Source organism: Anneissia japonica, unplaced genomic scaffold, assembly GCF_011630105.1.
Source record: "Anneissia japonica isolate Jap-2015-1 unplaced genomic scaffold, ASM1163010v1 scaffold287833_len2544123_cov190, whole genome shotgun sequence".
Lineage (NCBI taxonomy): Eukaryota > Metazoa > Echinodermata > Crinoidea > Comatulida > Comatulidae > Anneissia > Anneissia japonica.
Window position 1 is genome coordinate 905,072 of NW_022757233.1, and position 13,818 is coordinate 918,889.

At 33.2% G+C, this 13,818-nt stretch overlaps 2 protein-coding genes across 10 annotated transcripts in view; both read right to left on the bottom strand.

Annotated features, from left to right (window-relative positions):
* LOC117124567 (glycosyltransferase 1 domain-containing protein 1-like) overlaps positions 1-4,558 on the bottom strand; it is a 19,008-nt gene extending 14,450 nt beyond the window's left edge. The window contains exons 1-6 of one of the 8 annotated variants that reach the window (XM_033270839.1): positions 4,055-4,558; positions 3,428-3,545; positions 2,217-2,365; positions 1,886-1,991; positions 1,100-1,151; positions 22-58 (exon numbers count right to left, since the gene is read on the bottom strand). In XM_033270839.1, the coding sequence (XP_033126730.1) occupies positions 22-58; positions 1,100-1,151; positions 1,886-1,991; positions 2,217-2,365; positions 3,428-3,545; positions 4,055-4,100 (508 nt within the window). In that variant the 5' untranslated portion in view covers positions 4,101-4,558. The other 7 variants (XM_033270842.1, XM_033270844.1, XM_033270845.1 and 4 more) reach the window with 7 other exon arrangements.
* A 4,476-nt stretch (positions 4,559-9,034) lies between these two features.
* Positions 9,035-13,818, bottom strand: part of LOC117124501 (protein yippee-like 2) — a 33,677-nt gene continuing 28,893 nt past the window's right edge. For both annotated transcript variants that reach the window (XM_033270726.1, XM_033270727.1), the window contains exon 5: positions 9,035-13,806. In XM_033270726.1, the coding sequence (XP_033126617.1) occupies positions 13,711-13,806 (96 nt within the window). In that variant the 3' untranslated portion in view covers positions 9,035-13,710. The remainder of the gene's footprint in view (positions 13,807-13,818) is intronic.

Genomic DNA, 13,818 nt, shown 5'->3' on the forward strand with positions numbered 1-13,818 from the left:
ATATAAAATAGTATAACTTACCCTGAGGTTGTAAAACCAGTTGAGAACTGACATCGGGCTAAAATATAATGATATACTGTTCATGATTAATACAACTGTTTGTGATATTCAATATTTTGTAATACAGATCTTTCATCTTTTTGTTATTTTCTATTATTTTATTTTTTTAAGAGAAACATGAATAAAAAACATAAACAAATGTTAGCTTGTAGTTTATGACCACCAGAGGGCAGTATTCAAATTCTCAAAGAAACCAAGATGTATTCACAGTCATATCCAGTGAACTGGGAAACTATATTTAATTTATCTAAATATATCTAGTTTCTGATTCATTTAGAAGTTTAAACACTTGGGCATAACAATTTGCCTGGCTTCAGAATAAATCAAATATTTTGGAAGTTAATAATAATAACAATAATAAAACAGCACTTATAATTCGCCATCTATCTAGTGTGCTATTCCTAGGTCCAGTGACTCTGACGATAAGAAAAAGTATTTACTATTTTAATATTTGATGGAAAAGCAAAACAGTGATGCTAAATTTTACAAATTACAAAGTCAAAAATTATTAAATATTGTTGTAACTGCAAATTTATAAATAAAATTGCAACAAAATCTAATTATCTAATATCCTTACTTTCTAAATTTTTCTCTCTTTCCTTTATTTTATTCTCTACTTCTTTCTTTCCTTTCATTACTATACCTTGTACTTTCTTTTTGATCTACCCCTTTTTTCAGTCTTTCGTTTCATTTCTTTGTACTTTTTCTATTGTTAATGTTTTTATCTTATTAACTTTTGACTAATTTCACGATGACTTTGTACAAATATCTTTTTATGATATTTTTACTTGGCAATTCAGCACAAGGATGCTGCAAGTTTTGTGTTATTCTCCTATCTTTCATACTTTTATGCTAATTTAGTTTATGTTCTCATTGGTATCGGAGAGCCACTAGACAGTGATTCAGTTCACTTTTTGGCAATCCCGTCCGTCCAATTGAATGTTGTTTTTTCCTCTCTCTCATATTTTGTGTTTGTCAGTTTTAATGTTCTTTGGACCAAATAAATGAAATGAAATAAAAAAAAATGCTCATCACTCACCCAAAGATGTTTTGCCTGATTGTACAATGGCTTACTGAAAGTAACCATATACCTATTAAACACAGGAAATACAAATAATTATTATTAACTGTAACAGATCCAATACTGAGCACATCACAACGACAGCATCAGCAGTGTTGGCGCCGGCGGAAGCAGGGGGAATTTTTCCCCCATCAGCCTGGACCTCCTGTCGTCCAACGACGACGTCGGTTCAAAAATAATAATTTTCATATCCAAACAACGTTATTTTGACTGCCAATCCCTAATATTGTGGTCTAAAAGCACATTTTGCAATATACTAAACCATAAAAACTCTGCCCATGAACGCTACAAGGGAGTTTTTATTCCAGGCCGTCGACCAAGGCTTCACCAGCCACTTGGATCAGACCCTTCTGTCGGACTTATCGGACCACTAGCCAGGAAACTTCTGGAGCCACCATCGAGCATCAGCAAGGGCAGGAGGATAAAACCCTTGTTGATCTAGCCAAGCCTACATTGGCCATAAATAGTTGAACCAAAACAAGGGAAACAATAATATAAATACGTGCTAAATAAAACATATCAGAGCAGCACAAAGTGGCCTAAAATTACCCAGTACCCACCAGGACCTTGCCCCTAAACCTTACTGGTCTCCATCAGAAACTGTCAGACTCAGTCGGACACCTTTTCATTTTGTCTCCACGACTGAAAAATCTTAGTGCACAATGCATCATTTAATGAGTCATCAATCACAAATATAATCCATATTATTTGAAATTACCAGTACACTCGCTTTGAAGGACTTACTTGGCTTTGTGAACTACACTTGTCATAACTCTCATCTTGCTTTCAATTTTGAAATGCTCATTCAAATCTGTGCCTCCAAACACAAGTGCAAAGGGTAGAGTGCATTCTAATACAAAAAAAACAAACCAAAAACTAAAGCTAAGAACAATAAAGATATAAGACAAGAATGCGACTCCACTGTCACCAAATAGATGATGATGATAAAGATATTTAGTATAGTTATGAGGATGGTGGTGATAAAAACGAAGTTGATGATGCTAAATACGACGATGACAATGATGACGATGACAACGATTTTCAAGCAAACCCAAAATAAGGAGAAATGACAAACCCTGTAGCAATGCACCGCTGCGGTATGCATGTACGGCCAGAATACAGTCTGGCTCGGAGGTTTTGAGGTGTTCGTTAAACTTGGATGAACTTTCAAATTGATAACAATCTTGAAGATCAACTTCATATCCACTAGCAATCAGATAATTCCTATCACAAAATAAAAAAAGAAAATTATATTTAATTAATCACTCCATGACAATACACCAGATAGATTTTTTTTCTTAAAATAAAACTAAAAGACTGTAGGCATTTGTTCCCATAGTGAAGCACAAAAAGAGCTGTGTTATATGAAAATTTAAAAAAAAAAATATTATTATACAGTAGGCCTAATTTATGACATATAACTTTATAACATATAATACACATTTCTTTACTTGAAACATATTGATTTACTTTATTCTGTGTGAGGAGGTGTTATTGCCCGTCTGTAGGAGAAGTGGGGACAACAGTAGCACCCTCATGACAACCTGGTGGAGCTTTTCACCTTCATCATCTTTTCATTCAAGTTGAAAAAGTAACTGAAAGATGAACTTTACAGTAAATATAATAATAATTATCAAACTATATAAACTACTAGGCCTACGTTAATGTAACCTAATCACAATTAAATAAAACATTACCATTGATGGCAAAGCCATCTTAGAACATTATTTGTGTATTTGTATGGAAGAAGTGTATGGCATTAATAATTTTTAAAAATAGACTGTGCGCTTGGACATTTCACATTTAGTTGTTGGCGGTCGATTTTGTTTAATAATAGGAGCAGGAGGGAGCCAGAAAACCATAATACTCTGTGACTTAATTAAAAAGGACATAAAGCTGGTGTAGGCCTAGGCCTACGTACAAATTCAATGCACCAACTAAACAGTTCAGGCAGGGCAGGGTAAAGATGTTCTGGGCAAGCAATACTAGGCTACAGTAGCAGAGGGGGCGTGTCCATAACAGTTCTACTGTATGTAGGCCTCTCACTAACTGGGTGGAAGTTGGCTAGGACTCGTGGCCTAAGATTACCTAGTTAGTTGAGGGCCTACAACCTGTTCCTCCCCCGGTACCACAAATCCTAGCCTCTAGGACCTTACTATCGCATTTCTAATTAGCAAATGATTTAATAAATCCTACCTTGGCATAGCCCTACGCTAGTCCTGGCCTACCTGAGCTACGACCTACCCCTACCTACCAAGAAAAAGTGAACAAAACTAACGTACCCACCTGTGATAGAAAACTTGCTCAGACCACCAGCGAGGTTGGACTCCACCACACTTTGCAAAGCCGCCAGGCTTTGCAAAACATTGCTTGGCTCTTCCATTTTTTGCATGGGGATATTTTTCTAAATGTAACATAGCGCCATTTTACATCAAATCAAGACAATTTGCGTCAACTATATTGGTAATTCGCAATATGCGAAATACTCTGATGGTTGAATTTTTATTTACATGGCTTTACAAAACATTTAGCTTGTTAGTTATATTTAATTACTAGGCTATTCCTGAATATTTCTTTTTTTGTGCATTAAAACATTTTCTTTCTTGTAATAATAATAATAATAATAATAATAATAATAATAATAATAATAATAATAATAATAATGTTCTATCGTTATTATTTGTACCACTAACGTGACACCAATATTATTTTATTATCGATATAATAGCCTCATGTCAAAACGTACACCTACTATACTTTCCAAATTACAATTAACATTTCACGGCGTTTATTGTATTGCTCCTCCTACGATATACCAGGGATATACCATGGAGGTATAAAATATTTTTATACCTCCATGGATATACTAAGTACTACCTGTATACAGTATTATTATTAGCACACGTTTGGTACCTCTGTATAGCGCCCTCTGCAGTTCGTCGTCGTCGTCCATAACCATAGGCCAAGTATTACCCAAGCCATAGGCGATGTGGGCCGGAGAAAAACGCCATATCCGTCAATGTAGAGGGGCCATATTCATAAAGTTCTTGCATCCCTGGAGGAGGCGGGGGTGCAATGTGTTTGCATACGCACCCTCCAACTCAATATAAATTGTTTTTTTTAGTTTAGATATTTCAAGTTACAAGGCTGAAATTGATTGTAACGGCTGGAACTTCTAAAATACAAACAGACCGGTTTACCCCTTGACCCCGCCAAGGATTCTAGGTGACCCCCATACACCAGTAGATCCATTTTTACACATCCCCACAATTTTGGATCCCTGATTTTTCATATTAGGCCTATCTTTACTAATTATTTATACCATATTGTTTACTTTATAAAATATTAAGTTGTTCGTTGGCCTTGTGTCGCTTTTTGTAGTGGTGACAGATTTATATTCAACATGCAAAATATACAATTAATGTATAATATTATTGAATCATAATATTACATTAAATTACGTTCTTATAACAAGGGAAAAGACCTATCTACTAAACGTCTATAGGGTTGTATTAATGCGTAGTAAAGAGAACGCATAATTGATTAATTCATAGAGGTGACGTCAGTCACCATCGTTACATTCTATGATATTTCAATAAACCGACAACTAAAAAACACGACCCAAGGAGAAAGATACTAGTATTAAAACGACTGTGTACATCTGAATGAATTTACATCAGTCAAGTATAGGCCTACTTGAGCTACGTAGCTCCTATGAGAAGCAAAACTCAAATATACGACTAAGCTTGCAAAAGTTTATGCTTTAAAAGTAATATTGGATTAGACCTAACATGAAAATGAACACTTTCCACAAAATTCAAGTCCTTATTAAATTACATTAACAAGCATGTTCTGTTCAATGAAAAAAATAATTAAATAATTAACATTAATTGATTAATTACTTCTGAAAAATTATTAAAGAACCTAGCTTAGACTTGCAGTTCGTCCTTTGATTGATTGCGGCGGCGCGCATGGATACGTACGCACCCACCCATGCAGCGCACGTACGTATTCATTAGAATCAATACGCAATACAATGACGTCACAAGTGCCACCTATCACGTATACATTGATTTTGTTCTTATTCGTCCTTCTGATATCAATGCTATTCTATTCACATTATCTGCAACAGCTGGAAAATGTCAAATGACTTCCATGCCGATGAACATAGCCTACTTGTTCGGTGATGCTCCGTGCTGTTATAAGCAATAAATGCGGAAACTATTTAGCGCAAACAAGTTTCACACCATCCAATCATAATTTCACAATTTAAAATATCTTGTAGTGCTTTACAGGGCCTACATTTTCAAAAAAGCATCCCCATTCGCGACCTTAAATCACCTGATTTCTAAATATAGATAGGCCTAAGCAGATGATCGAGAGCTAGTTGACACATGGTTGACAATCCTGCTTGTTGCGCACGTTACCGCTTTACCTCCCCGCATGAACTAATCATTACAAATTTATTACATTATCACATAAATCGACATGTACCGAACAGACGTGATTTAGGGCGCTAGCTACAAACAATTCTACGCTGTACTGTTCATGCATGTTTATTCATGCAAAGATCCAACCAAGCCATTTCACAAACAAAATTACAGTATATAAAAAGTAATTTATCCATGCATGTGTGCGTAACCACGGAGACCACTGGGTCTTTGGTTTTTCTACTGTTGCTTTCTTCTTTGTGTATCAGGTAGTGCGCTGTCTTTCACTTACATATAACATATATAACGCTAAATACCCTAATGTGCACGTCATAGAGACTCCGATACTTATCTACTACGGTATTCCAGCAGAACCTTAGACCCAAATTACAATAAATAACATTTTGCAGGGTAACCGTATAGGCCCTAGTTAATTAAGTCCACAACATGTAACCCGACCTCCTTTTTACAGAAGTCTTTAGGCCTCCTATATAGTTTTCAATTGCATTTTTAATACAAATTATGATGATTTGGTCTGACCACATTTAGCACGTCACAGTGGTACTGTACTTTGCACAATGGTAATAGGCCTAGTTGGGGAATTCAATAACCGTCTTCAGTCGCGATCTGGTTTGCAAAGTAACTGCATGAAGTCACGTTCATATTGTAACCAACACGGATCAAGCGACATTTTAGTCTGATCAGATTTCCAGTTTGATTCGTGAAAGTGAGCTACGATCTATAGTCATGATCGTGATTCATGTTATTGCCTTCTCCATAATTCCACCAATAAACATGGAGGTTCAATAACAAACATGTCATGATCTATCATGCTCTTTCATAAACATTTATTACAGACATAAGTAAACGATCGACCTGTACATTTTAGTCCCAGCCAGTGGTGCATCCATGCGTTGTCATGGGGTGGGCTAAGTGTTAAGAAATGAGGAGGCCTGTAGCTTGGAGAATGAGTGGTATTTGCTCTGTCCCACTTGCTTATTTTTCGCTCAGCAAATTTTCAGTAGAGGGCTGAGGGAAGGGGAAACGATGCAAACTTTGTCGAGGGAAGATGCATCCTTCACGCCTCCACAGACACGCTGCTCTCTATACAGTGGCGTATCTAGCAGTATTAAAATGGGGGAGGGAGCCCTGGTGGGGGGAGCGCCACCAAAATATGAGGGGGCGTGGAATTTATTTTCGGTTAACCGTGACAGCATAAGCATAAACCTAGCCTAAATTTTTTTGCTTCAAAGGATTCGAATTGGGGGGGGGGGACGCAAGCTTTCGTCGCCCCCCCCCCCTTGGATACGCCACTGTCTCTAAAATGGAAACATTACCAAATTTTTGATAGAATTGTACAGTTTTTGAAGAAAGGCTGGGGTCAGATGCGGATCCAGTAGGGGAACATACACCCCACCCTGTTTTGCCTCTAAATTTAAAAAAATTTAAATACATAGCAATGTTATGTATTGAAATAAGTGCTACTCACTTACCTATTATGAAAATTCCCCCCCCCCCCATTAAAAAAATTCTTGTGTTATTGGGGTGCCTTATTTTAGAAAAGTGCAATAAAACATAATCATCTTGCATAGATGTTTGTAACATGGTCATGGTGCTATTCTCATTTATCACCGCAAGAAAATAGCGGTAAAATATGCTTAGGCCTAATACTGAAAAAAATTGCACAAGTATACTCCATCGTTGGTGCTGTGTGAGAATTTAAAACGAATCCTTGAGAAAACTGATTTTGTATTTCCCATTGTGAAATTTGGCTTACAGAGTACAGTATTAGCTATGTTCTCATCTGAGTACTGATATCTTTCATTATTCTCTCTCATTACATATTACGATTGGTGATTCAAAAAACCTCACAGAAAAAAACAAGTGATTTTGTTCCTGCATTTATTTATTTTTTAATTTGTCACACTGCGTGCACCAACTTGAATAAATGTTTACAGTAATATTTTTGACAATTCAGTTTGCCATTGTTTTCACCAAGCAGATATCTACCCGATTCATCTTACAGTATAACGTTAATCACTGTCACAATCAATCCAATAGCTTACCTCATCAAAACTACCAAATTTTGGAGATCAATGTGAGAAAAATAATTCCACAAAAGCGCAACATAATTCTATCAAGGTTGTCTTAAAAATATGATCACTTCCAAAAATGAATTAATATGCATGATAGCTGACTACAAAATATTCATACAGTAATACATGAATATTCATATAAACATATAAAAATGCTCAATGCAAATTAATATCTATATTTTAGCCTTGGCTATATTTCAAACCTTTATTACTATATGAATATTCATATTTTTGTTATTGCTAAATCCATATGAATATTAGTATTCAACACCATATCCACTATTTTCTGTCAGAAATGTCATATCTGTATATATTATGTACATATATATATATATATACATATATATACATATATATGTACATGTATATGTACATATATATGTATGTATATATATGTATATATGGTAAGAAAAGTGTGTATATGTACTGTCTCTTATACACATCTAGATGTGTATAAGAGACAGGTACTGTACTTTGCACAATGGTAATAGGCCTAGTTGGGGAATTCAATAACCGTCTTCAGTCGCGATCTGATTTTCAATTTTTTTAATTATTTTCTCATCAATCCTAAATAAATATCTCAATTTTGCTGTCAATATCTCATGAATATCCATATTTAATATTCCATTCTATATGAATATTCATGTTAATTCATATATGAATATTCATATTCAATGTTCATATGGATATTTATTGTATATCTTACAAATATTCTGAACATATTCTTGTCAAATACAAAATATAATTTCTACAGTAGTGGTCCCATTTTGTTTGATAACACAAAACTATGGTAGCAGAAAGTCAATATGGAAATATATCATTACTCTGAATGATTTTAACAAATTTGTTAAACAATCACCAGCATAGCCTATGCCAGTTTTGCATTGCCTATCTGCTTACAAATAATTTTATGAACATTTTTTTTTAAACTAGGTTCAAAATAATACATCATTATACTACAAATGTACCGACAGATTTTCAAAACATAAAAATCATCTATAAATAACTTGTGAATTTAAGAAAAGCAAACAAAATGCACAATAAATAGTACTAACTACACAGTTCAAAATCAAACTAATAAAAGAAATGTTAAATACAAGAAAATTTAAGTTGAGGCTATAGATCACTCTTCATATGAACAGCTTTTCATCTCCATTATAATAAATATCCATTTGTGTTCATATCCGTTTCATTGCACTTTCTTTTTTTCCCATCTTCTTTTGAGCGAAATCCTTTTTCCAATCCTCTGAATGATTCAACAATCTATTTCTCCACTGAAACAAGAAATATTTCATAAATTCTTGCTCAGTCCTTTAAATACAGTATACCGCTGAGCATTTACAAAGCATCAATCGTAACTTTCACCCTTTTTTTTTTCAGTTTCTGTTTCTGAATTAAACGTCCAGCGTTTTCTCCAGCCCCTTTAACAGCACACCAGTCTCAGTACCAGTATTCACTTATTGTTTCGTTTCAAACACATAATTATTTCTATCAAAATGTCAGATTAAAATAAAAGTTTACACTGCTTCTGATGAAATACGAAATTTTGCACATTCACTTTGTTCATCATCGCAATTATCCTCAAATCGTATTTCTTACTTTTTAGCTGGACTTCCAAAATTGCAACAAAATTTTAATAGGCACTTTTTGTTTCTTGTTTAGCTAATGTCACGGTTGCAAGTATTATGGTAACTTTGTGAAATAAACGTTATTCGTACACGCAAATCTTACACACAATGCGTATTGAAATCCAACAATGATCGCGCAGGAAAATCAAACACGGACCACATGGAAATCCAACATTCATCACATTCGTAAATCCAGCGACAAATCTGGTTGGGCAAGCATTTTCTGTTCAATAAATTTAATACGAAGCTGGAACATTTTTATCCCCCATGGACATTATTATGCCAACCACATACAACAATTATTTCAAACATTGTTCAGGGGATTCATACTATACCATCCTCTTCAGCCCAATTCTCAAATATTAAACCCCAGATTTACTTTGTTCTAGAACTCAATTTCAGAAATGTGAACATCTCAAGTAACATTCTCTTACTTGTATTCTAACACATCTTCTTATATTTCTGAATATTTAAAGCTAAAATTTCATAATTTAGACAAATTCTACATACCTAAAGCTTTAAATTTCATAGCAATTGCTTTGTTTCCATTACTCAATCCTACCATGGAGGAATCTCCATGAACCTACTCAACAGGATTTCCATTATCAATCAAGTTTTAATCTTATTAACCAAGTTAACACTTTTTTAACCAGGCTGTCAACTGTTAACAAAGTTAACATGTCTTAACTAACCAGATTAGCCTTCTTATTCACATGTTACTCAAACTACATTCTTCCTTGTAAGCTTTGAAAACTGGATTTCATCAAATTTCAATACAGTGCCAAAAAATCTTGTAATTTCAACAGGGCTGTTAGTGAAATCGCTACAGGTCTTCATTGAAGAATAAACATACCAGTAAGTAGTACGTATTGTTATAAGACAAATGTATACTTTTATATGCATGTTATTGATGACTGTGTAAACAAAACACATACTATTAGTTATGTAAACCTGTTATTAATGGTATTATATAAGCATGTTCTGAAAAAATATACATCAGCTATATGTAGACACGTGCCTATCAATACACATGGCCTCTATTCTATACATAGGAATCTCTTTAGGCCCTACTACCTGGGATTGTGTAGGACCATATTGGGCTATAGGCTAAATTCCCCCAATTTTGATTGTTTTTTTTAAACATTCTGCACTAAGGGCAATACTGTAAATGCTTAACAATATAATAAGGACCCCTTATTGTTCAGGGCCCTGGCTTTGGCCGGGGTAATCCCATAGGTGTAATACATCACTGATTATCAAGTATGTATGCTCTACTTGTAGAATATAAACACAAATATATTGGAAATTGCATACACATTGTGATCTTCAATATTACACGTATATAAGGACATACATGCATGGCACACGTACATCATGTTATCCAATGGCTTACATGCATGACATGCATCTATGTAATGCACACACTATAGATTCACCATGTATTCATTGTAAGCCCTTAGTTGTGCATTTTACTGTACAGTGTGTAGAATATGTGCACACACATTTGCATGTTCTTCCAAATATTGTATACATACAAAGCATTGTAATAGCATGTATTCCACCAACACATTTTTAAGACCATATCCCAACTTATCAACTGATATTTCTTTCCCAAATTATCTATATTTATTATCAAACAATTATGACTAAATGATTTGTTGGACAATATAAATCTATATTTTACACATTTTTCTCTTACAATTTTTTGTAAGAAAGTCATCAAGTTCTGAAGATGAATGCAAATAATTTGTGCAAATGACCATAAAAATAAGGAAACTATATATTATATAGAAACAGATGACCTTTCCATACATGTTATAGCATTCTTGTGATTTACAATGAAAATGTGTACCATTCATTTTCATGCTGATTAATAGACTGGTAAAAAAAAAATTATTTCTTGTAACTCAAATAATTATTTCCATCATCAATGCATATTGTTGAGGCATCTTAATGAATATTAATGAGCTACTGATTTGCATCTATATGGTAATTTCAAGAGTATAAGGCAATTAAACCAGTCATAAAAAAACACCATAGCATTTTTTTAATTAACTCCCAATAAAAAGCTAATTATCAATTTGTTTAAAAGGATCAGAATCATATAAAACCAAATCAAAATTCAAATTTAAATTATAGCACGGTAAACCATTTACAAGTATTGCAGGCGACCAAATTTAGGAATGAGCAGAAGTTACGCCGCCATTTTAATTCTTAATTTTGGGCACCATAAATCGTGGCAACCTTACTACTAGAACTGTTGCTTAGGAACTAGAAATGACCTTTGAACACACAGAAAAAATTGAGCATTGAGCTGAATGGGTAATATGCATAAAGCAGTAGATGGCTCCTTATTGGCCAACCAGAAAATATAAATATGACAACAAATTAATTGCAGTATTATTCATGTGACCTAGGGTTAGTAAGAAGACATGACAAGTCATGTCATGAAATTAGAATCTCTCTTAAAAAGTCTGAAATAAATATTTTAATCAAATATGGTAGTGAAAATGTTCTTTTTTTTTTTTGCTTTTCTTTGCCAAAAAAGAAAAAATGATTTTTTTTCACTGAATTTTTTAGGCATACATTTACAGGATTTCTTTAAATAATCATTAAGTAATTTTACTTGTTTACTTCCAAAAAACAATCCAAAAAGTCAAAGTATTTCAAAAGGAATATTATTCCACCTTGTAAGATAAGATACAAAAATTGCACTAAATGTTATTATTTATATGTATACTAATTATAAATTATTAATATATGTATGTGTAGTGAATGTACTATCAATAAGGGAGGGGGGGGGGGCACTATCTAGCCCACTTTTACCCCCAATAAAAAAAAAACTAACAACAAGTATGGTACAGTGATTTTTCTTAAAAATATATTTGGACTTTCACAGAAAATTTGAAAGCACTTATGCATAAAAATATAACAAAATTAATAATCAGTATTTAACAGTGTTTTTATATTTTATTTAAGATGCATAAAAACAAATAGAATATTTATTTACTATGTATTATTTAGGCGTATTAGTTAATTGCGTGGATTTTTGATAATAAATTTAAAAGCTATGATATTTTTTTGGTTATTTCTTGTAATTCCATGGCAAAATGTGAAAAATGGATATCAATGGGAAACATAATTTATTTTTTATATTGTATTGTCAAAATTTCACGGTAGGATATTATTTTGTGTTGTAATCAAAAGTTTAAACTTTTGTTACATTCATACACCAACACAGATAAGCTATATTTTGAGCATTTTTATATTAATTATATTTTTTGTAAAAAAAAAAAATTAATTTTTAAAATTTCTTTTTGTAAGCAAGTCCACACAGAATTTATTGTTTACTGAAATATTGATAATCCTGTTATTATTAACCTTGTGTATAGGTTTGGTTCAGCCCATCATTCTATTGTAAAGCACCGGATATGAATGGGTGATGTAATTGGGTTGCTTATAATCAGGCGTATATAGCTTAAAATGCATTGTTCATATATTGACAGAATCCGTCATGCATTTTTCATGCTCTCCAGAACTGACAGTTTGAAGTTGAGTTATGTTTGTCTGAGCAAGCCTAGTAGGTCTAGTAACTCTAATATTAATAGTGTCAATTTGGTGGTAGGCTTGGCAGTGCAAGACCGAGATAACTTGAAAAACAAAATTATCGGTATTTTTAAAAAGCTACATAAAGACAAATCCCTATATATTATTTAGACCATATTAGTTAATTGCCTGGCTTTTGAAAATAAATTTAAAGGCTTTGATATTTTTTTGGTTATTTTGGAAGATGGAGAAATATGCTTAATGCCGTCATATTTGTTTTTTACAGTTTATGTTTGAAATTGTCAACATGTCTGGATTTGTTTGTAAACAGAATTTTTGTTCTCAATCGGATATGAGAAAATTGTTCATATCATAAACAAATTACAATAAGCTGGTTTGATATAGGTCTCTACATTTCACTTTAGAAAACAAACACTGTTATTACTGCATTCCATAGGTGCTTCAGAATATTACTGCAATTATACAGAATGAAAAACAGAATATTTAGCTGGCAATGCTCAAAAAAATCTTTACGCAATAAACTTCACAACATTTTCACTAAAAAACAATTTTTCCCATCCTCTCCAATTTGCCTTTCCCCCTAAAAACTCTTATTTTCCCACTTAATATGAAACAAAAATAAAAGAAATATATATATATTTTGTGAGACTCATCTATCAATTCAGATAATAAATCTTTATTTATGTTATATATTTCTCTGATTCCCAACCAGCGTTGCACCCGAAGATGATGATGATGATCTTAAATACTGATTAATACCTTGTCCTAATACAAAATACAGGTTGACCAATTGCTGCAGACTTGGATGAAAATGGTTTGAATTTGGTCAGACTGTAGTAATTATAACCTCAATCGCACTCCCAACCGTTGTCTTTTATCATATGAGCCAGTTCTATAATATATTTGCCTTCTTTGTATTTTTGGCTGTTCTCAAACGCATGTTCCTGAAAATACAT